The 26,448-nt window shown below is 43.8% G+C and overlaps 1 protein-coding gene and 1 long non-coding RNA gene across 13 annotated transcripts in view; one reads left to right on the forward strand and one right to left on the reverse strand.

Moving 5' to 3' along the window:
- Positions 1-9,523, reverse strand: part of PDLIM5 (PDZ and LIM domain 5) — a 133,258-nt gene extending 123,735 nt beyond the window's left edge. For 2 of the 12 annotated variants that reach the window (XM_074147845.1, XM_074147850.1), the window contains exons 1-2: positions 3,949-4,492; positions 3,635-3,770 (exon numbers count right to left, since the gene is read on the reverse strand). In XM_074147845.1, the coding sequence (XP_074003946.1) occupies positions 3,635-3,730 (96 nt within the window). In that variant the 5' untranslated portion in view covers positions 3,731-3,770; positions 3,949-4,492. Of the gene's footprint in view, positions 1-3,634; positions 3,771-3,948; positions 4,493-4,514; positions 4,637-6,733; positions 6,852-7,042; positions 7,466-9,293 lie in introns of those variants that run through there. The other 10 variants (XM_074147853.1, XM_074147849.1, XM_074147846.1 and 7 more) reach the window with 9 other exon arrangements.
- LOC141464756 (uncharacterized) lies at positions 6,897-26,044 on the forward strand. The gene is made up of 3 exons (XR_012463261.1): positions 6,897-7,779; positions 14,417-14,592; positions 25,856-26,044. It is a non-coding gene; the product is annotated as an uncharacterized lncRNA (long non-coding RNA).
- The last annotated feature ends 404 nt before the right edge of the window (positions 26,045-26,448 follow it).

Below are 26,448 nucleotides of genomic sequence, written 5' to 3' on the forward strand. Positions count from 1 at the left end.
CAATGCCTCCCAAATCTTCCAGGTGGAGATACCCGTTAAGTAGCTGCCTTTTCAGTGGTCTGTGTTGATTCAGAAGCAATCAATTCATTCATATGAAGACAACTGCATTATGGCAAATATCATTTCATGTGACTACATATATTACAGGTGGATGACTAGACATTAAGCTTTTTCTTCCACAGGGAAACATCCGAATCTTAGTCATTTCCTATAACAGCTACTTTACAGCTACCGGAACAAAATTAACCTTGCATCTCAGTAATTTGTTCTTATCTGCTCTAGCTTTCCATTTTTCAGTTTTGCATCCCAACATAGGTTTTGAAGGAATAAGAACAATTGCTTCTTTAATTAAGGTAAAATGCCATGAGGAAAAAGTAAGAACAGCAACTCAGAATAATCTAAATTTGCATACTTCGGCTCCAGCAATTTCTGCCTTCTTCACTGCAGGCTAACTGGTCACAGTTTGCAATCTCTCATTACACAAGTACCACCACAGAATAAACTACCTGGAAGCCTGACACGATGGTTATATGTCGTGGTCTGAGCCACTTTGATACTTGGCTGTTAAAAAAAGATATAGATCTACAAACTCAGCCCACCCTTTATTCCTGGTTGAAGGGTAAAGATCAAGTTGTTTTACTTTCAGAGCAGCTTCCTTCCCGCTGACCCCTCTTTCGTGAGAGCCATACCACCCACCACGCTCCCACCCCACATCAGCTTCCTGGCGTGGAATTCCCAATCCGTGCAGTGGCACTCTGCAGGGTTCACACAGGCGCCTTTGCAAAGAAAGGAGGTGGACTGTGAAAAGCCATCCTGGTGAAGTCCAGCCAGATAAAAGTATATGTAACAAGTACTGCACATGGTTTTGTTGTACTCATTTAAGCCACTAACTATAACACACATACATTACTTACCATGAAATGTGCACAGCTGTATATGTAGCGACTTTAAAGCAATGAGAGCTCTATTAAGTGGCTGACATAACCCCCTAATAACTGTTGCTATTAGTTATGATGTTGCAACTAGTCTACAACATACCAGCTTATGAGAAATCTAATGTTACTGCATTAATATTAACCTGTTACACCTTAGCTGACATTAAGACTTTCAACTGAAGAACACAAAACAGGCTCATTTTACTTTACATAGGCAACAAGGAATACGCCCATTTAAACTGCATTCTGTACAAAGCCAAATGACTTACTAACAACTTTCTCCAAGGAACCGTACGACATCTTAATTTGCTCAAATCATTAGTAAAAAGAGATTAGCTTTGCAGATAAACAGCTTGAGAAACCACTATGTTTTCTGTTCTTCGTAAACTGTACTTTATTTGAACTTGATTTCAAGGAGTTTAAACTAAAGCAGGAAATTAGCCCTCAGCAGCGCAGCCAGATTCATCCTCAGCATCTAGAGGACAAACTAAAAACAAAAGAAAACCAAAAATGTCCTCCTTGCCAAAGAACATAATTCTGCTGTCTCATTACTGTTTTGCTAAAATAATTTAATTAGCAATCTTCAAATACAGGAAGGCATTTATGCTTCATCAGGAAAAGAAGGACTGAGGAGGTGAATGGTACATGCTGTTCTAGCATACCAGGAACCAGCATTGAATTCTTCCAGCTACCGGGCCAAAGCTGGATTGGCATACCAGAACTAAGCACTTTTTTGATCCAAAGGAAAAAAAAAAAAGAAAAAGCAGCAGGCAGTCATCTAATATTTGCATACTCTTATCCGCAAATAAGAAGAAACAGTTCAGCTGAGGAGCAGTGCTGAGGTATAATAGGTGAATTGGACATTGTGCTTCCCCCTCCCGTGCACAAATTAAAGTCCTAAAACCACTCCGATCCCCATCTTTCATTATGTTCTGCTCTTGCGGGTGCTGACATCTGTCATTAGGGAATCCCATAACTAAGGCTTTTATAGGTAGCTATTTAGACCAATTCCCCTAGGCTATTCCCTGCAACAGCATATTTGACTCCTGCAACAAAGTAGTAGTCTAGGCTAATTTCAACGTGTGTTTCCTCTTTAGAAGCTTTTAGATGGGAAGACCGCTTACAGTGGGGCTGCACTCTGCATCTCCCAGACAGCAGAAGCTCCTACAAGAAAGTACTACCTTTTCCTAAAACCAGTTGTTTACTACGGTTTACCACCTACAGCATTTAATTGCTCATCAGTACCATGCACAAGTACCCTGTGTGGGCAAGAACCTATGCTTTTGCAAATCATGAGAGCACTTGTACTGTCAAATCAGAACAGTGCTATCTGCATCCCCAGTTCAAATTTCTCATTAGTGTAGGAGTAATCAGCTATCGAACAAGAAACTGAATTACAGTTTAACTTGGAAATCCCCGGAGTTTGGGAATAAACTGCTTCTCAAACCCTTTTTGGCTCAGCTATCAGCTGTATTCAAATGTACACAGGCATTGGTACAGCTCTCTAGTCCATTTTAGCCATATAAATAATTTTGCAGAGCCAAACTGTATTTTTATTTCACCACCATAATCTGCAGGTGAATAGGACAAGGCAAGTCTAAATGAACTGGCACAGTTTGAATTGCTAGTTGAGATTAGCTAAAAATATTGCCATGATGCATAAACCCAAATAGAAACCTGCTCCCTCTCCCAGGGCAGTGTCAATTCTGCAGTCCTAACAGGTGTAAAAAATAATTCATGTTTGTCACTAAACTACATGAATATGCAGGAGGGGGAGGAGAGCTGTTGACAGGGAAGGTGCCATTTGTGCATAAATGCTTCCACTCTGCAAATTAAACTTAAAGCTGCTGGGGTACAGAGCCACTAGAAGCCAGTTTCTTCACCCAGAGATTTCCAATGATCCTATAAATTCAATACTGCAAAGTTTGTTCCTATATTCTACATGTAAGTACTTCAGCCATCTGAGGAAGGCTTTGAAACTTGGCCCACGCTTAAAGAGTCCTCCCTGAAAACATGGTTTCAAAGTAGGAAACTACCTAGATAGTGCCCAGGTACAAAGATCACATTTGTTTCGACTTAGTTCCTCAAATGCTTTGAATGTGTTTAGAGCACATACTCTCTAAAAGAGAAAGTGAGAAAGCGGCATATTCACTCACGCACATATTGATGAACAGCTATTTACAACTGCTGTAACTCAAGTGTCTTTTTATTGTAAATATTGGGATTTACAAAAACAGACATCAGAAGATCCTCAAGCTGCTAAGAGCTGCTGAATAAGCAAGGGTAACATGAGTGATTTTCCCCACTGCCTCCCATTTGAACTGCACAAGCTCAGCCCTGTGCAGAAAATTGCCTGTTTCCTGCCAGCCTCCAACCTCTGCATCTCTGTCTTCTGGGTGAGAGCAGGGAGGGCAATTCAAGCGTGGTTTCTTTTGTTTGTTGCATAATAAGTGCAGATAAAACAACCAGTTCAAATGAACACATCCTTCCTAGGACAATTTTGTTAGAGCCTTCAGACAATAAAGAAGATTTATTTCCCCATTTTGCGCCCCCCTCTCCTCCCCAACAGCCCTCCATGCCACAAGACAAGTTGAGCCCCAGCATCTGTAATTAATGGCTTTGCATACTTATGTCTGAAGGTTGCAGGTTGGCCACAGCATAGCTTACCCACATGCAGGCAAAGAGGCAAATGTACTTACCCGAGAGATAGCCAGAGGCATGTTGAAATCCTTGCCCCCTTGAAGTCTGAAACCCCAAGGAGCCGGGCCAACCAAAGACACGCTGTAGTTGCTCATGGTGTTTGGTATTCAAGGATCAAATCCAAAGAACTGATGCCTGCGGAAGAGGATTAGAGCTTTAAATTAAAGACGATAAAAACAAAAGGCACTGTCTACCATTCTGAAAGCCTTCTTTCTTTGTCTGTGTTCCTTTGCATACCACAAAAACAGCCAAAAACCCCACACCAGGTCTGTCATCACTTGTGCTTTTATTCCTCACCTGTTTTCCTCCATACCTTAGGAAGAAACATAATTAGGGAACTGGTAACATGGATTTGGGACTTTGAGAACTTCTGGCGCTGAGATGTTTGGCAGCTACTTCTCACTAACAAAATACTGTGGGAGGGCTGGGGGGAGAACCACCCAACATTAAAGCTCATCTTAAAAAAAAAAAAAAGTCAATGTTGAGACAAGCATGAATTGATAGTATCCCTTAAATCCAAGTATGGAAGAAATTAGCACTACTGGCACATTCACTTCTAACAAAATGAGTATCATATGCTGCCATGTCATCAGCTCAAAGCTTGTTTCTAAACACATTATGTCTTGACAGCTTCAAAACGATGTCAAAACATTACAACTTTGAAGTTAATCAGAGGAAAATAAAATCCTTGTGACTTCTTTATTTTTATAGCATAGCTTCATATTGGTAGAACAATGCTACAGACAAAACTGATATTAAAACCAACCCTCAAATGAAAGCTGTGAACTAAAGCAAAATACACACAGCCACAACTTAACGCTGAGGCAGCAAAACCAAAGCATCTCCCCCCTCTCCCCACAAACGCGGGCAACAAATTACCTTTAAAAGGCAACAGAAGCACTTAATTGCTGTTCAGCGTCAAAGATAAGGGCTTCAGTTTCACCTCAGATAAGTAGTGCTACAATGACATCTTAGGTAGTGGATCCCGTCTATTTTTGTATGGTTGAAGGCAGGCAGGAGCACACCAGGGCGGGCTGGTGTAAGACTACACCGGGGCACAGCCAGATTCCATACTCGTATAGGGACATTTAAGGTGGACCTTCAGTCAAGCAGAAGCAAGCGGGCTGCGTGCCCCATCGAGCTCTGCAAAGCCCGCTTTTACCTGTTCATACACTGCAGGGGTGTGTGGGGGTGTGTGTGTGCTATTTTTTTTTTTTGGAGGCAGTGAATTTTTACAAACACAGCCCAGCGTCACGCACCTTCAGAGCGGGGCTGTCCCACAGCCCCTGTGGGTGCAGGGAAGGACATCTAATGTCACCCCCGGAGAAAGCCTGTAACACACATGTTTCTGGGTTCACCTTCCAGAGCCACAGAGAGCCGCTGCTCAGACCTGTGTCTAAATCAAATGGCAAACTTTATTCACACCGGCTCAGGTAACCAGAATGGGGCTGCTGGCATTGGGCAGAACAAGGTATATATTAAAAAGCATAATTCAGAGCTGGTAAGAGAGGTGCCTGGGTTCCTCAGCAGCTTCTGACATGCCCCTGCTTGGTGGTACCCAGCAAAGGGGCAGCTCTGGCCCCAGGTGCTGACTCAACCCACCCTTAAAAGCCTCAACAAGTACCAGCTTTCAGAGGGGGAAAATGAACAGGCTGAGCTCTCATGTGGCTGGGGGAAAAACAAACAAACAAACAAACAAAAAAGCAGCAAAAAGCCTTCACCAAGTCTGAGCTAGGACTCTTAGGGGACTCGCTCACCACTAAAGCAAGAACTACGACTCATTTAATTGCTCTGTGCACCAAATTCCTTATAAAAAGAGGATTTAAATTAGTCACAGATTTCTTCCCGTACCAAAAAAAAAGGAATTCTTGTCATTCCCTCTAAATGAAATCCACCGCAGTGACAGGTCACTATAAATTAGAGACTGCAAAAAGCAAACCACATCTAGCGACAAGCACACACGCCGTTCAACGGCACAGGCAGAAAGCCTTACCTACCAGTTAAAACTGAAGCAATAGTGTGGCCCCTTTTTAAAACAAACAAACAAATCTGAGTAACAGCTAGTTACAACATAAAATCTAGGAAAAATTGTTATATTAGAAAAGGAGACTGTTCTTTTTCATTTGTAGCAACTACAAATAGGAGGGAAGAGGCTGCGTGCTGGAATGCCATGCATCACTCCCAGCATCGCTCATCTTTCCTTTCTCACCCCCTCGATTCTGCCGTGTCTGCATCTCTGGGCTTACAGATACACCAGCAAGGAATAACAGAAAAAGGAGATCCCTTCAAAGTTTAATTTAGCAAATTTCTTAAACTGCGCTTAGAGCAACATCTAAGAGAAGGTATTGCGAGCCACCAACCCGGCTTCATGTGGGCAACATTGCGCAAACAAACCAGCTACGGGTGGAATTGTGCAACTTTCACTCAGACGATCAAACGCTTGGTGGATCTGCTTCTGGAACGGGGGAATTTCAAAATCCTGGCAGAAACGCTCGCCTTCGCCCACTGCCACCAGGGCGCCGAGCCCCAGGGACCAGGCGGTGGCCAGCGGGACCCTCCTGCCCCCGGCAGAGCGGTGGCTGTGCCCGGGAGGAGCGGTGGCTGTGCCCGGGAGGGGCAGTGGCTGTGCCCGGGAGGGGCAGCGCCAGCGCCCCGTACCCCCTGCTCCCCCTTTGCTCAGCTGCCCCAACGAAACCCTCCAAGCGCCGCGGGGCGAGGAGCCCCACGGACTCGGCAGCCCCACAAGCGGGCTGAGTCTCGGTCCGAGGCGTCCCCACAGCCCCAGGAGCCCCACAGGCAGCCTGTCGTGTAACACCCACGGGTGCCACAAAGCCTGGGGACCGCGGCACCCCGGAGCCCCGGGCAGCCCCACAGGCACCCCAGCACGCTCGGCCCGGGGCGAGGCGCCCCACGGGCGCTGCCCCCGGGCCCGGGACACCACCGGCAACCCCGCAAGTCCCGCTTAAAGGAAAAAAAAAAAAAAATAAAAAATTAAAGGAAAAAAAAATATAAAATAAGCACCATGAGGCTTTAAAAACTCCGTCCAACCTGCTGACTTCTTGCTCCCCCCCTCTCCTCACTCTCACTCTCTCACTCACCCCGGCGGTGCGGCGCGGCGCAGGTCGCGGAGAGGCGAGGACACCGGCGGCGCGTCTGGGCGGCGGCGGCCCCGTCCCCCCGGTCTTGTTTTCACTTCCGCCTGCTGCCGCCGCCGCCGCCGCTCCTCCCCCGGCCCGGCCCGGCCCGGCCCTGCCCGGCAGCGGCGGGACGGGGCGGCGGTGCGGGGCCGAGCAGGGGCTGGGAAGGCGCAAAAACACCGTTCCCGGCCGGTCCCGATTTTTTTTTTTAATAGAGAAACGCACACTTTTCCCCCCGCTTTGCTTTAGAGAGAAATAATCAAGGCGCACCTGTGAAAGGCGGGAGGGGATGCCGCGTCTCCGTGTGCCGCTGCCCTCGGCCTGAGGGAAGGGGCTGCTGTGCCGGTGCCCGGCCCCCGAAGTGCCCCCCAGGCAGCCCCCAGTGTGTCAGCTGTACGATCTTCAACACGGCCCCCACGTACAGCCCCTACGGCTGCAGGGACAGCCTGCAGCAGACCTTGCAAAAAGAGGAAGTTTGGTTAATTTAACGTGGAGTAAGACGAGGACCGGCGGGGAGATACCGCTCGCCTCCCGAAGTACATCAAAGCGGGAAACGCCAGTGAGGCAGAAGAGCTGTTCGAGCTAAAAGACAATGCTGGCGCAAGAACAAATGGCTGTAAAGTGGCCATGAATTAAATTGGGCTCAGAAATTAGTAGGGGTCCGCCAGTCAGGAGGAACGGGAGGTTTCTGGCACAGCCTTGCCGTAGGAGTGGATGCAAGAAATCAAACCGGTTCTAAAGGTGACGCTTGATTAGCTTACTTTATACAGTACTCTTGCCTGCGAGCAGAACAATTATTTAACACGGAGACTGTCGGTTTGATGATCCACGAGCTTGCTGCATCTGAAGCAGGACAGACTCGCTGGGAGCCTGAGCTTCACAGAGCTGGGCATAGCCACCGCCACGCCGGAGGGAGGAACAGGGCAAAGATGAAGCCATAGCACTTCAGTTTCAGCTTTAGCTGCACCGCACAGCCAGGTGAGGCTTGGATGAAGGTTCATAACCAGGTGAGGTTCATAGCTGTCACACATCACATGTGTTAAAAGTCATTACAAATAATAGTGGCTGGGAAAACAATGTGCATCTAATTAACACTACCATCAGCAGTACAGTTCTAAGGATTTCAGTCCTCTCTTCAGGCATAGATTTACTCTGGAGAAAGAGTGCAGAAGAAAGCTTTAAATTCATAGAATCATAGAATCCTCTAGGTTGGAAGGGACCTTTCAGATCATTAACACCAACCATTAACCTAAAACTGATAAAACCACCAGTAAACCATGTCCCTGAGCACCACATCTACCCATCTTTTAAATACCTTCAGGGATGGTGATTCCACCGTTTCCCTGGGCAGCCTGTTCCAATGCTTGACAGCCTTTGCGGGGAAGAAATTTTTCCTAATGTCCAATCTAAACCTCCCCTGGTGCAACTTGAGGCCATTTCCTCTTGTCCTATCACCTGTTACTCGGGAGAAGAGACTGAACCCCATCTCGCTACAGCCTCCTTTCAGGTAGTTGCAGAGGGTGATAAAGTCTCAGCCTCCTTTTCTCCAGACTAAACAACCCCAGTTCCTTCAGCTGGTCCTCATAAGATTTGTGCTCTAGACCCCTCACCAGTTTTGTTGCCCTTCTCTGTACAGGCTCCAGCACCTCAATGCCTTTTTTGTAGTGAAGGGCCCAAAACTGAACACAGTATTCGAGATGGGACCTCACCAGTGCCAAGTACAAGGGAACGATCACTTCACTAGTCCTGCTGGCCACACTATTTCTGGCATAGACCAGGATGATGTTGGCCTTCTTGGCCACCTGGGCACACTGCTGGCTTATATTCGGCTGGCACAACAGGCAGTCCTTATCATAGATGGCCCTGCCTAGCCCCTCTGCCCCATTAGGAGGAGGGCAGCCCTATCCCTCACTTCGTGTCACCTGCACAGACCCGGAGCCCAAGTTTGGCCCAGCTATGCCCATGCCCACACAGGCTACCCCAAGTGGCTACCTCCCCAGGCTGGAGGTGATGCTGGGGTAGGTGCCTCAGTGTGCATGAAACTAGAGCCAGCCCAGTTCTGCAAGTACCTAGTTTTGTGAATTTTAATAGGAGTATTTTAACACTGTTCCGCTGAGCTGCATGTCTTGTCAGCTGCTGTGACTAGGCCAAACACATCTCAAAAATAAAAGCATCTAAGTCCCACACTAATGTAGCCAAACCACTCTTTCAGAAATCTTTCTTCTTTACTCTGCACTTTTCCTATTAAGTATCTCTAATCAGGCAAAACTGAAAATCCCCATCACACACACAGATGATGTGTGTGAGATCTCTCACATGATTTTAATTCATGGAAGTAAAAATTCCCCAACACAGGGATTTTTCATTGTGTCACAAGGGCCTTAGGTCACTCTCATGCTGTTTTATTTATTACAGCAGAAAAAGCTCCAGGACCCCACTCCCCAACATGACTCACGTGACATCTTCAAGGTCAGCGTGTCCCTGTGCTGACTGCTTGGGCAGCAATCTGCTCTCAACTCACCAGAACGAACAGCCTGTGGTCTTAGCCTGGAATACCAGCTAGCCACATCAGCGAAAAACATCCTTTCCCACTTCAGCTCTTTAAAGGCCTTCAGCCTCTCTTGATGGAAGAGTAGCTTGCCCAAGCTACCTGCAACATGCAGCGTCTCAAGGCCAGCTTGCATTCATTCACCAGGACTAAAGGAGAACTTGCAGAGAGACTTCTGCTGGTAGGCGTTGCCGTTAAGTCTCGCCCTTGGCGGGACTGCATGCACTCTGCACCATACCCACCCATTGCACCCAGGCCAGTGCCGCTCCCAGCCCAAAGCTGCCGGTCTTAAGTTTGTCGTCGCTTCTCTGCAGCGTGATCAGTCTGCGACAAACAAATCTGTTTGCTTCCAGAGACAGGGTACAGAAATTAGAGGCAGCTCACTAGTTCAAGATCTCTCCGTTCTTGGTCACTTTTCAAATATTCCCCTCTTTGAGAAAAAGCTTTTCATTAGAGCTGAATAGTGAAATAAGAGATAGCAAGTTGAGCAAGAAACCTCAGCAGCAGCCAGAACTGTGGCCTGCCTGTTCTTCCTACCACCACCGTATTTTAGACAGAGCTTGCATTTTTCCCCTCTAAACAAGGAAGGAAGACGTCTGGAAATTAATTAAATGCAGTAATCTGCAAGCTATGCAGATACAGCCTATCTCAAAATTATTCAGGCATTTAAGTCTTGTTTAAATGCTAATGAAATGCCTTAGGTGCCAGATAATGGGCACTGCAAAACTCTGACAGAATATCACCTGCGGTCTACAGAAAGGCACTCATAAATGGGAAAAGCAGCCCATAAATTATGAACAGATTAACAACGCACAGTAAAATGATTCTCAACTAAGCAGCGATCTAACATTAGCTTTCTGTGTGCTAAGGCACTGAACTACCAGCTGTGCTTTTGCTGCACTCCTACTTTCACTTTTGCTTTTCTTCCCGAGGTAAAGCTAAGGCAAAATATTTACATTCAGTGTATAGCTGGGAGTTCAGCATAAAGTAACCCTCTCTTACGAGAGGTTACTGTGATTATCATTTATAGCCTCACAGTTTATTTCCAGTTCCAAGACAGTTCTCAGGCCAAACAACGAAATAAATTAGATACATTCCGAGTGTTTCTGAGAAGCAGGGACTGCAGTCGGCTTTTGACAGCTACAGAGGGCAAGCTGTTATGCGCTGGTCAAGGTGAAGCCCAAACTGCCTTGAACTGGTATCACAGAAACACTTTTATTTTTCTGTTTGTTTGGGGTTTTTTTTTTGTTTTGTTTTGTTTTTTCCTGTCCCTGGATTGGAAAGATACCCAGTGCTGAATTACATCCTCTCTCATACATCCTGTCCACCACAATAACTCCAGTTAGCATAAGGACTTCCTCGCGCAGAGCTGCTGGGAGAGCGGTGGGGCACAGAGTGGCCAGCCAGAGGATCAGGGTATGGCCAGCTTGTCACTGTGTTGCCAGCCATCCCCCAAAGTCCAGGTGCAACTCATCACAACTGCCACTGATGGTTATGGCTTGAGCAGGAGCCTGGGGGAGGAAGAAGGGGGAAAAACAGGGAGAGCACACCACCACACAGCTACACCCACCAATTCACTTTGGGTCAACTTTGTCAGCCAAAAAACCCCCATGGTCAAGTTTACTCTTACTTGTCATCGCCCTTTGTCTCCTCTTAGAGCCCTGGTTCTTCTTCCAGCTGTGCCAGCCATCTTCACTTTTCATCAGCCCGTTTTTCCACCAGGCACGTTTTCTTGCATTACTTCTTCTGTAGCTGTCGTCCTCTCTGCCTGCACTTCACTCACCACGTTGGTGGTCAGGCCAGTTTTCAAGCCCATGGCTTTCGTCAGATGGAAACGTTAACAGCATTGGTCTTTCCACTCTAGACATTTAGCCATTAAAGCCCTTAATGTTATAAATAGATTTATGGTCTTTTTTGTATCCTGGTTTCTTCTTTACTTTAGTTTATCAACTATTCTTTGATTCTTCTTTATTGATGCTTTTCTTTTTAAAGAAAAAGTAATATTTACTCATAAAATACTCCTTATTTATAATGTCCCCCAGAATCTTGGTAAATTGTGTAAACAAAGGAAACAAGTGTATGTTATTACTGGACTCCTTTGTAGTGACTGAGCGGACACATCCAGAGCCTGGTCATTCATGGAGAAGCTGTAAGCTAGGCAAATCTGGCTTATTCCCTACTTCTCAGGTAAAAGAAGGACCACCTATCTGGGGGCCACAGCCCGTGCTACAGGTTAAACGTTTCCTCCCTGTGAGTCCAAATCAATGAAACAGCAACTAAATCTTTTAATTTCAGGGAACATGAGACGCCTTTGAGGAACTCCAGGTTATGTACTTCTCATGTTAAACACAGCCCGTTTTAAGGCCTGAAACCAATCTGCAACCTCTCAGTACATCACAGCCTGGACAGCTTCATCCTCAGCCCCGCTGTGAAGCATTAGCCTCATTTTACAGATGGTGACCAGAGGCAATAAACATTTATATGTGTGAGGAATCAACTGTCAGATAAAGAATTGAAACCAGTTCTTCCAAATTCCTGCACAGCTCCTAACTACTGAATTACCCTACCCCACCCCAGGCTGACATAGCCCTTCCTGCTGCTTCAACCACAGCAATGCACGGGAAGAAAAAAATAAAAAAAAACCCAACAGACTTCAGATTTACCATTCTTGACAGAACGACACATGTTACAGGAGAGACACCTTCAGTCATCCATGCACTTACCTCTTGAAGCACGCCGCCTGCTTAAATTTCCTTTTCCTTAACGGTTAATGCAGAAATCTGTGGCTTGGTATGGCTTAATTACAGTCCATCAGCTGTGCAGAAAAGGCTTGCTGACTGATGTCTTTGAGCTACGTTTGACATACACCATGAACACCAATTAAGCAGGGTTTGGCAGTTAAACAGCCAAACTTTCAGAGTGATCCTTGGAGTTATTTATGTTAATTAATGTCATGGGAGAAGAGGTGCAGCTTTGCCTATAATCTTTTATGTAATATATTGCCTTAGCGAGGGAGGGAACGGGTGCAAGCTGTGGCACGAAGAGCGCTTTGCCTGGCGGGTTGAGAGCAGCCCGGCAACATGGGTTTGGACAGACCTCGCAGGAGGGGAGCAGGTAGCTTCCCCTCATTATTCCTACCAACAGCACTAATTCACACAAGCACAGCTAATTCACACAGCCTTTTCACAAGACAGGTGTGTTCCACAGCTCAGGCAGAGGCACTTGGTAGACGCCACCACGCCCCAGTGTCACCTTCACCAAGTCAAATCACTTCAGCCAGTTCATGTAATGGAACTGATAAAAAAAAAAAAAAAATCAATGCAGTCCAAACTAGTGAAATTCCAGTGCATCAATGGGTCTAACAATACATTTACAAACATAAAAGAAAGAAAAAATCAACATAGCTTTCCTATTGCATTGACTTAAATGACCTGGATTTTGTAATTAAGTAAATCCATACAAAAATCTCTGCATGCAGAGAAACCACCGTTGGCCTTTAGAACCAACGTTAAAGTTATATTTCTCTAGGAAATAATAATAATAATGAAACCAATCTGAGAACACATCAAGGAGATCTTATTTTAGCTGCTGCCCACCAAAAATATTAAAGCACCTAATAGCTATTCCCACAGTAAATAAAACACGTCTAATCTTAACTGACAGAGAAGGGGGAGAAAAAAAAAATCCTACCAGAGAAGGTCATATTTATACATTTTAAGAATTTGGACCAAATTTACATTCACTAGCGGCATTTTTATGTGTGACATGTTACAATGATTTATAGCCCTCTTACTGTTTGTGAAAACGCTGGTTCCTTGTTGGCTTTGCAAGGTTGGCTGCCACATAGATCTGGGTGTCACCAGCAGAAGAACAAAACCCACACTGTGCCAATATTTTTGGCTGAAACACCATACATAAATCAAGAAGAGCAGGAGGGATGGAAGGGACCGTAGGCGCCAAAAAGCATCCTACATCTCTAGCTGGCAGTCGGGAATTGTCACCTCTCTACGCACTCCCTGGGTGGATCCAGGAGTCACATAAACATGAAGTGTCAACCAGCCCAAGCCTTTCCCTCCTGAGGTGCTATAGTGTTTCTTCCCAATCGAATTTGCATCTTAAAAGCGCTTGCACTTTTCTGGTCCCAGCTGTTCCCATCGGAAGGCAGTCCTTGCCTCTGTTTGTTTTAATGGCCAGCAACTTGCATCTTATTTCCAGACTAAGTTTAGTCACAGACAAATTTAAATAGTTCTTCTCCCTCCCTGCTGTTTTACTCCCAGATATTTTTAGATGGAAACTGTATCCCCTGTCAACCTTCATTTTCCTGGGCTGAACAAATCGAACTTGCCTTGCCTCCATTTGTGAGGAAAGATTGTGGCACTCATGGTGATCTCAGTAGCCTTTCTTTACACCTGTTCAGATTTGTATTTTCCTTGGACACAAGACATAAAAATATATATAGTGTCCTGAGGACACCTTACCAATGTCATCTTCTGTAATGGATTTAGTGTTTCCACTGGAAACGTCTCATTTGACATGTCCCAGAATGACATTTCCTTCTTGTCTAAAGAAAATCCTGTCTGTGCTCCAGAGGCACAAGAGAGTTGGCCAGTTGATTAATTTTTTTTCTACTTTTCTTCCATTTTCAGCTTACTAATAAGTAATCCCCATATGTGTGCTTCTGTCATATATGCTTCTGAATTTATCTTAACTGCATTTCTGTTCTTCCTATAACATTTTCCAGATCTTCCTCCCTCTTGATAGTGCCTCCCAACTTTTTGTCATCCACAAATGTCATCAGAAAACTTGTAGTCTTTGTGCCTAGTTTATTGATGAAAACATTAAGCAGGAATGATGCCAAGACCTTTTAATTTCATAACCATGTATTTTTATAATTATATATATGCACATATATAAACTCCATTAACTACCTTTCTGCCTGGTACTTTTTGTTGCAGACTGCAGCACGTAATGCTTTCTGCTCACCTTGCATAAAAATGATGGCCTTTAGCAGCATAAGGATTGAAGCAGGATGTCAGATGCTGTCCTAAAGCCAAGACAAATGGGATCTGACACATTCCTTTTGTTTATAATCACAGTGATGAAGAAAGCTGTAAGGTTAGTCGGACACCTTGCTGCCCTTGGAGAGTCCAGGAAGCCTTGCTGGGAGGAAAGTACAGAAGTGCTGCAAGAACTGTCTGTAATGATGTCCAGACTGGAGCCAGCAGAAGTCAAAGGCCACTCAGAGGTCTGAATGAAGAATGAAAGAGAGAGGGTCAGTATTAAAATACAGAGAAGTTTCATGATGTCTTAGATACAAAACTTTATTGTGCCAATGTTGGCAAGGCAGCAGAAGGAGAGAATTTATCGGTGTCAACAGCAGTTTGTTTCAAAACAGGACAGGGAACAAAAGAAAGATGGGGAAAACAGTATTTTATTCTTGGTTTAGGTTTGTTAAAACAAGGTTAAAAAACTCCCTTACACATGTTAAGGAAAGAGGAAAAGAAAGAAAAAGCTGTTGTTGAGAGGCAAGTATCTCTCATCCATGATTCCTATCAGCAAGGTGGTGGCCTAACATGGATGAATCAAAATTGTGGATATCTGGGTTATTCTCTGAGAGCTTATTTACAATACCCACCTGTGGAAAAATGTACAAGTCAGTTCCTGTAGAGGACAGACTATTTAAATAACCGCAAGTGAAGCAGGACCTAATGCAATTTGCTTTACGTGCTGCCTTGTGCAGTCCACAGCATCTGTGCAGCTACAGGTGGGACATGTAGTCAGATTAATCAATCTAGGGATAAAGAGGAGCTGACAGTACTTTGGAGGAGCGTGAAGTGCCTGCAATGTATTAGCCGGGCACGGGCCTGTGCTTTCCATCTATTCCTATGAGGACAACTCTCCAAAGCACAGCAATACAATCCCCTCATTCTCTAAGCTTTCATTTTAAAGAAAATATGACAGTGACAGGAGGATGGCATCAATCATCTTTGGCACGGCATACACTTCAAATGCGTGACCCAGGTTGCACAGCAGTAGCTACGGTTTCTGTGCTACATGATAGAAACATATATTAGAGACTAATTAAAGCAACAGCTAGAAAGCTGGTGGAAGGAAAAAAAAATGTGAAGAGAAAAAGTGAAAAGTTTCAGCCGCCACCCATTGCCTCTAAACTCCTATTATTTGTAAAAATACAAAAGCAGAAAACTGGTAGGAAACATTGATGCTGGTAGAAAACTTTCAGCAAATAAAGGGCCATGGCAGTGCCCGGTGTAAAACTGAGCCTCCTGAGTACCAGGAGGGAATCAGCCAGCCTTATCCTAATGCTACTGCTCAGCTCTACCATCAGCTTGATCGAAACTTCAAACCCTATTAAAATCAAGTAGAAACTTTCTGCAGCTCTAAGTTTAAAGCTGGCACTGGGCTTTGTCTCGCATTTCGCCTCTTCCCCAGCCCTGTAGCTCGATACCCCTTGTTAGCCCACCCAGGATGGTTTCTGTCCATCTCTCTGGAGAACATTTGTCGCCCAGGACTGCTCCAGCCCCTGCTTATTTCACAGAGAAGGAATTTTGGCAGTAATTAGCTGAAGTGAGTTTCTGGACCTTCAGCCTGTTTGTTTGACCTCTGGGAAGTAGGTGGCTAATTCAAGGACAATGGAGGCTGTCGTGTTACCTGTTTCCAACATGAAATCAATCAGTGGAGAGCGGGAGTGAAGTCAGCCTTTCTGTTTTGATAAGAGGGTAGCCAAAGATCTCTGGAATGAGAGGCACTTCAGCAGCCACCCCGGGCGCAGGGACGCCTGCTATTTATACACCCAGGGGCAGGGCAGAGGAGCAAAGTGGTTTCTCTGCTCCCATTTTATTTTTATTTGACTGAAACTGAAGGGGAGGGGGGACAGCTTTTATCATCCAGAAACATGCATGGGTAGTGTTGTTTCCCCCCACCACCACCTTTTTGCTTAAAAAAAAAAAAAAAGTTATCACTATACCATTATGTTATATACATATCTAAATATTGCTTCATCTTTCAAAACTGGAATTGCACTAAAGACAACACTTCTTTAAAAAAAAAAAAAAAAAAAAAACAACAAAAAAACCAGACCCAATAAATCCTGTATCCCATGTGTAACGGTGCTGTACCTGGTCTGTGCTCTGCACATCACCAAACAGCAGACTGCATCACTTGGGAACTGATTGCCTGAATGACATGGAGGGACAGGGATAGCAAAGCAGAACAGCTGAGGGAGACACAAGGCACGCATCAGTCCAGATTTTATATGACAAAAATCAAGTTAACAGTGTTTCGTAGAGTTTAATTCGTGTGCAGAACTAATTTTGAAACTCAATTATACACGTATTTATGCTAAGCCTTATTGGAACCAGGTCCAAGTCATCTCAAAGGTTGGGATTTGTCAAACTGGCCTGAGACATAATTTACACTCATTACAGTGTTTTCTGCCTTGAGGAAGGGAGCGGTAGCGCTTAGTTTCATTCAAAAGTGTCATTTTCCTGTCAACAGAGATAAGCCCCAAGAGAGTTGCATCCAATTCTCCTGTGCTAAATATGACAGAAGAGAGTCTTTGGGAAAAGAAGCCCAGCACAATACCCTAGGGAACACTAATTGTAGGCTTATTTTAAGCATTTTACATGGTCTGAATAGTTTACAAGGCTGTTCCAGTTGCTGAGAAGTCAGAAGTCTCAGTAATAAAGACCCTTGGGAAACCGATCCAGCAGTTTTACAAGTTTACAGTGCTGCTGGAATAGGGCCAGTGAGCTGGTCCCTGGAAATGAATGGAATATTTCCGTATTACCTCATATAGCTTGCAACACCGTAGTAGCTGAATAAATTGCAAGCGTTACCGCATTCAACATTGCAGTATCTGAATAATCCAGGGAACTGCAAGCACAAGCGGCTATAAAAAGTTTCACCCCTCTTTTGTGGGCAGGGTTTCCACCACTCCTTGCCTAGCAGGGAAAAATCTCCTTGAAAAGCCTCCCTCCGCAGGCATGACCCAGACCCTGAGTGTGGACCCTGGCCCTCTCCAAGGCAGGTTGCTCTCCTGTTCCCACCCCAGCCTGCTACCAGGGCAGCTCTAGCAGGGCAGCAATACTAACCAAACCTCAATTCCTGTTTCTCAGTGGATTAGCCATCAGGTTAATGACAATTCTCTGGGGAGACAGGGGCACATACAAGAATTACCAGATTAGCCTCTAATGGGCTACTTTTCCTTGTCCCACAAACTGTGTGGGCTGAGACACTGTGAACCAAACTCATTGCAAAAGGCACTAGGAACTATAGGAGCTTTTCATTAATTTATATAGCTTAGGCCTTCTCATAGATTATTACCATTACATTATTTTTAACACTAGCAGTCACTGGTTATATATATCTGTGTTTTCAAACAAAAGCATGGCTCCAGCCCAGAGGCTTTTTGCAAAACAATTTGCTGCTCCTTCCACCTCCACCTCCTCTTTTCCTTCCCTCTCCACCCATAGAATTTACATCCAGATTCAGTTATCTCTGTTTAACTGACAGGAAGGGCAGAATTAAAACAAAAAAAAATAATTGATGATAGATTTAAGAAAATAACACGTCATGTATGCGGTACATGCATACCATAAAACATTTTGAAATGCCTTAAGTCAAAATACATCCTAGGAGCGGGCTAATCAGACTTATTTCCAAATAGCTGCTTTTAGAAGAAAAAAAAAAAAAAAAAAGATGAGAGGAGCCAATTGCAAGAAGAGAGAACCGAGCACATTTTCCATTCCTCACCAAAACTTTTGCAAAATTGCTTCTAACCAGCTCTGTTTGCAGGAGGGAAAACAGCATGAGAAATTACTTTTTTCCTCCTTGCACAAATCAGAACTTGACTGCTGAGAACAATATGCCCTGTCCCACAGCGTTAACCTCACAGCCTCGGGCACTCTGCTAGAAATGCCTCATAAAGTAAACAAATCCTTCTGGAGTGAACCACCTCCTTATCTATTCAGCAAGAAAGGAAGATGTAAAGGATGAGTGATGGCAGGAAACTCGCGTTTCATTCCACTGACGAATTTCCACCAGCCTTTCATTCCTGTCACTGGAGATAGAAGCGCTTGAGAGGACCACAAAGACCAGGATGAACGCACACAGCTCCTTGTAAGGAGTGAAGCTCTCGTTTTGGCAACTAAATGTGTTTCCACTGTTGTTCAGTCATCAGGACCGCCAGACAGAGGGTGTGGGCTTATGGTTTTTTCTTTTTTTCGGGTCTGTCTAGCCAAACTTTTGCATAACTTTCCCCACCCTGCCTCGCTGATCGCTGTTCAATGATTTGGGCAGTCCACCTGCACAACTTGCATATTCCGGCTAAATCGATGAGTGATTTCCTAGGAAATTGTCTGTACCAAGAATGCCCTAATCCCTGTGTAGGTGCAGATCCAGGGGCTGGGGCAGGTCCCTGCATTGCTGGGGACAGCTGTCATCACCAGAGCCAGCCACTGGGACTGAAGCAGCCTTGGGCAAGGTGGGCATGCCAAAATGCGACTACCAAAATTGTGAACATTTCCTAGCAGACAGGGATTGTAATCAGTCGCTTGAGATGGTGTTAATAGGGTCTGACAAATACCTTGTGAGATACTTAGATATCATTCAGACCGCAGGCATTGATAAAACTGGAACCTGTTGTATCTGTTATTGGGAATAATAATATACACTTGCCCTTAATATGCATTAATTGGTTTTGGAGGACAGCTATTTTCAGAGGGGGAATGGCCTTGAATAATTTTACATTTTTACTTTGTCTTAAAAGTTTGTGATATTGAACATAATCTTTAATCCTGAAACATTTAAAATAGCAGGAATAAGATATTAGTTTATGGCTTTTCCCTCTTTCCCATATCTTTGGAAAGTATCAATTTCTCTAGCTAAGGACAAGATACAGGTTGTATCATTCCAGTAGTGATCATTCCTCACATTCAACTTTATTCCGATGGCTAGAAACCTGGCTTGACCCTAACTAAATTAAAAGGAGGACTAAACCAAGTTTTAATAAAAGTAACATTGCATCAGGTGCACAAACTTTCTGGAACAGCTAAAGTTTGCAAACGGAGTCATGGATTTTGGCAAAGCACTGGCATGCTTTGATGGGGTCACCGAAGGTGTAAAGTGACCGCAAGATATTGTATTTGATTATCTCTTAGATTTATGGAGGATTTGCTTGCTTGGAAAGAATTTTTAGAGTGATTGGCATACACAATTTGTGTAAGCTAACGGTGTTGGGATTTTATATACAATTCTATTTATATACAAACTGGGGGTAGTTTTGCTGCTTGATCTAAGCTCATGCGTAGGCAGAGGCTGTGAGTCTCCATTTGCTGCTTGCACGTTCGTTTGGACACATCCCCACAGCAAATGCCAAATGATCCCACAGCAGAAGGGCAGCATTTTACTCCCACTGCAGACTGCCAGAGACGCAGTCAACAACCACCAGGGCAATAATGAAATTGCTCTACTGAGAAATGGCATTGGCCAGCAAGGAACTGAACAAGATTTATATTAGTGGCCTTTATGTAATGAATGCAGGAGACTTTGTGTACCTTTATTCTAATAATAGCCTATCCAAGTGACAAAAGGAATTTAAAGGAAAGATAGACGTAGGTCCTTGGTACTTTAAAAAAAGACATCTCCTTAGGCTCTCAGTGTTTACTCTTTATGTCTTCGCTCACCCTCATCTTTCAATTCCACTCAAAGGCATGTTTAGGCCATGTACATAAATGTCCATAAATTCCTGTTGCTTACAGTAAAAGCAAGGCAAAAAGTACCAGTTTTAAGATTTGAAGGGGACTGGGTGAAGTTACTCTGTTGACATTTGGTTACAAGCCCTTCTACCAAGGAACAGTCATCTCTTCCCAAGGTCTCGCCACCAGCCCCAGTGTCTCTTGGGGTAGATAAGGTGAAAAAGGAATTGAATGAAATTCTTCCTTTTCGCATAGGTGTTTCTCAAAAATGGATCTTGAGCACCTTCAAAGGTAGCTAACTGCTTTCTTCCCCCTGCAGATGAGTAAAGCTACACCTTAAAGGACCAACCCCAGCAACCTCAGCAGGAACAGAGGAACAACAGCAAAGGGCTTCCTACGTCCAACACAAATGCTTCCTACTTTAAAAGTAGGGACTGCTTACTAGAAAGATAAGAAAGGAGGAGGATCATGTCATAGGGCTTTTAGCTTTTTTTCTTGTTTGTATTAAAATGCTAAAGGAAGCAGTTGCACAAGGATGGAAACAACAGAGCGAGGGAAAAGGAAAACAGGCTGAAGATGCAGATGAGAATCAGAGAAACAAAGCCTCTTACCTGTGTGCTGAATGTCGGGGTGGAGGAGAAGACATCACAGGGTTTGGAAGTAAATTTGTTCAATTCACTCCACTGTCTGTTGTTCTCCAGCTGGGGCATCTAAGTGAGGGGCAACCCCATCATCCCTGTAGACAGAGAGTTCAGAGCAATAATAATAATAATAATAAAAAGTTTATTCCAGCTAAGTTTAAAGGAGAAAAAAGCAGCTGAGAAAAGGCTGTGGTAATGCATCCCATAGGTCCACAACAGTTTTTGTGCAGCTCTTGTTTTATGAGTGATTTGTAAGTCACATTGTTAGTTAAGGACTATCTTGAGAGCCGAATCAGAGACAGACATAAGGGCAAAGAACTAAAAAAATGGCCAGATCTACAACAGAGCAAGAGGCAAACAGTGAATCATGATTTTTTTCCCATCCCTCCTTATCCAGAAGCATTGACCTTTTCCTGAAATTAACTCAATGCTTAGTTGCAGGCATCTCAAGAGCCACATTGCCCACCTTCTCTCTGATTTTGTGAAGCACAGCCAGTGCTCAGCAGCACATGCGGCTGAGAATTACTACTTAGCATCATTCAGGTTGGAGAAGTGAAGCACACTATGGACCAAAATCCATTTCTTCATCGGATGGGGAGGAAAAACTGCTGTTTCGAAACCATTTTAGTTGGGAAGTAGCTATGGATACTGGATGATAACTGCTGAGCATGATGCAGGATCACATCAGTTAACAATGTTCTACGTGGTGGTCCTTTTCCTAACAGGGTCAACCCAAAACCTGATTCTCTGCTTAACCACAATGGAAAGAAAGCTATTTTATCATTTGCAACTCTCCAAGCTTTATTTTGCGAATTTCTATTTGTGGCATTTCAGCATTCTCTCCCACGGATGCTGCCATCTCCTCTACTTACAGCTAATTCCTCATGCACTGCAATTTCCTGAATGGCTTCTTGCTTGTTCATGAATTAAGTGTATTCTTACTTTCTAATCCAGGATTTGAGCCAGTCAGCTAAGGGCAACTGTGTTAGGCCATATATTTACTTTTCAGACTCTGTGAAGAGAGTTTGCTTTAGTTTCACAGAAGCTAGATTAGATTTTAACTTAAATATAGATCTTAGTTGTATAGATGCTGCCACTTGAGCCATGCTCCTTTTATAGAGGGGTCTTAGGTAATTGCCAAAGCTGGAGGGGAGGCAAAAGGGATTTCTTCTAGCCCAGAGTGCATGCTGTCTTGTGAAATGTGATGTAACGGAGGTTTTTGCATCTAAATTATGGCTAGACTGTGTGGGTGCCAGGATTTGGAAGTCTCTAGTGGCACTACAGCTGACACCTGCAAGAACTTACTTGAGGATTTGGAGCATCTGTGGTGGGTTTAATCCCTAAACACAAACAGATGAAACTCACTCATTCCTAGCAGCTCAGAAAGCGGTTCCCCAAAAAAGAAAAATGAAAATCCTAGCTACATAGAGTATACTGAAAAGACTCTTCTATTTCGTATTAATAATACCCGTACATGTCTAGGAAAAGAAGTAGAAAAAAGATAAAATTACTTTTCCCTTTTTGGAATTTGTCTCTTTCTGGCTGCCGCTTGCATTCTTGTAATCTTAGCACCACAGATGACCAAGAGGGAGAGAAAAAGAAAAAGGATCATTATCTAGAATGAAAAAAGTGACCTCCTCCTTGTGATCACAAAAAGCCCCTTTTCTTCTCTGGGGTTTAGAGGACTCAGCAGGGGACAGTGAAGTCTGAAGTCAGAGAAGAGGAAATAGGAGATATTTTTCCTGCCTGAGGAGTTTTAACCCCTTTGAAAGTTGTTGGGGCAGATTCAGCTCTTTGCATTTGTCTCTGTTCTCCTTGTTTGTTTGATTTTTTTTTTTTTTAAATTAGTTTTTTAGTGAGTTTCCTGCCCTCCTATTAGACCAGGAGGCTGAACTGTGCAGGTACATTGCTGTTCACATCTCAACGACAGAAAAGAGCCTCTTTGAACCGCAAGGTAATTCCCATTTTATTTTAGGGACACAGTACTGCAACAGGGAGAGATTCATGCAGAGAGGAGAAAGAGCAACAGAGAGAAAAAGGGAAAAAAATTCTTCACTAACATCTAACTGATAACTGAAAAACAAATAAAGAAAAAATTCTATTTCTCTTGGTATTTTAATAATGTTTTCATTGTTCATAAAAGTAGGCTTTAAACAATAGCCTTCTATGCACTTTAAAGTCAACCTGATCCTGACATGGTTTTTACTGGACAACCTGAACTCTTGGCTAGACTTGTCTGAGACAGGGATTTCAGAGACTCTTCCTGGCTTTCCTATAAAAACGCATCATGATCCTGGGCGGCTACTCTATCCAGACCATTGCTGTGGGTTCTCAAATGCAGATGTTACTGCTGGAAAAAGAAACCTCACTGATGACACCTAGTGTTTTCCCAAATCACAGTTGAGAAGATTTCTTTAAAGTGTACCAAAGAGGCCTCTCCTCCCACAGGTGGCCTTGGAAGAAGAGAACCAGTGGGTGAAGCTGCAGTTTATACTGAAGGGCTCACTTTTTCGCAACTACGTCCATGAAGAATAGCTACCAAAACCACATCGCTGCCATCATGTCAGCGGGGAAGGAGACCGAACCTCAAGGAATTCACATCTGCTGACAAAGCACGAAACTCCACCAATTACAAGCTTTGCCATTTTCCCAGCAACCTGGTAACCAATTCTTCTACAGGATGTCTGTGCAAGGAGGTTCACTTGTATAAAAAGCGAATCACAGCCTTGGATACAGTAACATGCAACTTCCAAGTTGACTACGTTTGCTGTAAACCCGTAACAGCGTCTGGTAATAAAAACCACTGGAGGTGCAAGAAGTGGTTTCTACTGATCTTCAGTAGAAGAAATGGGCTTCTGACTGTGGATGTATAATGAGCCTAAGAGCAGAAACTTCTCTTTTAACTAGTTTGAAGAAGCAGCTATAATGAATTTAACAGTGACCACTTTTAGCAGCAGGTATACAACTGTGTTTCCTGACAGGGCCTATTTAGCAGCTGTACAATAGCATAGTAGAAAAAAAAAAAATCGGAGTCAGACTTTTCAGCTGATGTGAAGCACTCAACATCAATATTATGACATGAAGTCCAAACGCGCAGCTAGGAAAAAGCCAGATTGGGCGCAAGCCTGTCATATAGGAGTCCTGCTGCTTCCTGCCAAGTGGAAGGTTTTGCTGGTTGTGAGGAGCATGGGTGTAGAGAGTCACACATCTTTGTTTCCATCTCCCCACTTCGGGCAGGCAGAAAACCAGCCAAAGCCACTGGGAGGATCACGAAAGAATGAAAGAACAAATGAGTTTTCCCAAATCTCTTAATCCTCAGGCACCAGCCCAAACAAACAGGACGAGTCACATGCATTGCAAAAGGCTGGTACCCAGGCTAATTCCTGCAGAGTTACAGACAGTGGATAAAGCTTTACAAACTTAAAAACACCAACCAAAACCAAACCAAAACAAAAACCCCAAATCAACATGTTTTTAAAGCCTAAAAGAAGAGCACTGAGACTAGCTGAAAAGGGGAGAGAGCAAATTTGTTTTTGCCTTGCACCATTGCACACAGCATCCTGTAAAATTCAGCCTAGGTCTATAGATCTTGAAAGCAAATGAAGAAAAATACAGAATTCACAAGTGGGAATGCATATGCTGAGAATAAATCAGCGGAGACATTTCAATAGAGGTGCAAGGCTGGCAGAGCACTGCATTGGCACAGCCTCTATTCAACAAATGAATCCTCAGGGCAGCGTATTTCTGGGAAAGCTTTTGGTCATTCATTTCTCACCATTCCCCTGCACCCCGAGTGAAGCGATGACTGAGTATTTACAGCCTGGCTGTGTCAGGGGGTTGACAGTCCTGCTGATTTAAAGCATGATTCTACTAGGAAAAGTGACTCTGTGAATGATAACTTCATGGCTTTCTATTTATTGCATCTCACTGATTTCCAGATCAAATGAACTAGGGAAAAAAAAAGCCACAAACTTACAAATAACTCAGTTAGACTGGGTTCTTTCTTGTTTGCCCATCAACGTCAATTAACAACCCATGAGTTTTTTCATAACTAAGCAAACTAAATCTGAAAGGTGCAGCTTTTCAACTTTTGCGGTTTAAGTGAAAGAAATGCCTCCCTCCACAGCTTCTTTCCCTGCAACGTACAGCTCCTCCTTGGCAGCCAGGTGCCCTGGAGCCCATCTCTGAAGAGGAGAGGTTCCAGGGTCTCCTCTCCCAGATAACAGGAGGGAGAAGGTGATGCTGTATCATCTAATTTCTTTCTTATTGTATAGAAAAGCAAACTTCAGGCACAGTTTTAGTACCCTCTACTATTTTAAGGTCTTCTCCCTGGCCAAAACTGTCTTGTACACTTCAAATGCCCGCTGTTCTTTTACCTTAGTCCTACTCTGCTAGCTTTATATGTTACATGGTAACATAAATCATTAATAACTCCATCAAAGTAGGTGGAACCAAGCCAGTAGAAGAAAAAGAAAAAACAGTCCAGTTCTTTCCCTATTAGTCTGCCCATGTGTTCTCCATTTTCTTTTCTGTTAGGCAAATAGCAATTGAGTAGTCAATGCTGTATATAATATATTGCAAAAATGTAACCAGGCAGCTTAGTTCGGCTGCCTGAATCATGCGAGGCCATCAGCATTTTAAGACTGCCTCTCAATTTGCTCCTGATCAAACTCTAAGGGAGCTGAGATTTCATGGATCAGGATAAGAGCTGGCTTATTTTTTTGTTTATTCTTTTATCCCATTTTTGCACCAAAAAAAAAAAAAGACCCGAACAAAGAATGCATAAAACTCTGTTCTGAAGAGGTTTTTTAAGTTTTGTTTTCCATCCAAGCAGAAAAGGCTAGATTTTCTGTTGTGCTCTTTCCTCCTGCTTGCCCCCTTCGCTCTGCTATGTGGCCCAGAGACCCTTTTCCATCAGTTTGCTTTGTTATGCTGCAGCTTTTCAAAATTTGGCTGTGTTTAGGAAAGCATTGGAAAATAGCAAAAGGAAAAATTAAAAAAAGGGAGAACTGCCAAATCCATAGATGCAATTGACTCTGTTACATTTAGTGAAGCAGCATGAAAACCAAGGAAGAATGCTTTTAAGACGTAAATACTTCATTTAGGAGTATTTCATGAGAACTGGGAGACAAACAAAGCTTTAACATGTTTAAGGAATCTCGGCTCTGGTTTCTCACAGGAAGCTGAACTCGAACTTTGACCTCCAGTTCCTCCATCTCTCAACTTGAGGTAACAGATGGGATCCTGAGACACTCTTGGAGCAATGTTTCCATTTTTACCAGTTAAAAATGGAAAAGAGGGGGGGTCTGGTAATCCCCACGGAAATATTGCTTCTCTTTGGGCAATATGCTCAAATAATAACTTCTATTAAAAAAAAAAAAAAAGAAAAAAGAAAAAAGATTCCTCCTCAAAGAGCACAGCACAGAACCCCAGAACCAGCAATTTGATTTCAACATTTTCTTGCTTGTGCTCAGTTTGCATTTAGGGTGTGCAGCCACTATCGGTTCTCCTACAGGTCTGAGCACACAAAACTGGGAATAGAGTATCAAGTACCACTTCAAAAAAGTCTGGTTTTGGAAGACCGATTGCTCTTCAATTCACATATAGCTCTTCTCTTAATAAACTCCCTTGTATCTCTGAACAACACTAATGGTGAGCTGCAGTCTGTCCCAGAAAAGATCCCAAAAGCAATTAGTGGAAAAATGAGTAACTGTTATTAATAGTTGCATTTTCTACACCTACTGCTTTAATAACAACTACTGCTGCTATCTC

This window comes from Numenius arquata, chromosome 5 (genome assembly GCF_964106895.1).
Source record: "Numenius arquata chromosome 5, bNumArq3.hap1.1, whole genome shotgun sequence".
In the NCBI taxonomy this organism is placed as follows: domain Eukaryota; kingdom Metazoa; phylum Chordata; class Aves; order Charadriiformes; family Scolopacidae; genus Numenius; species Numenius arquata.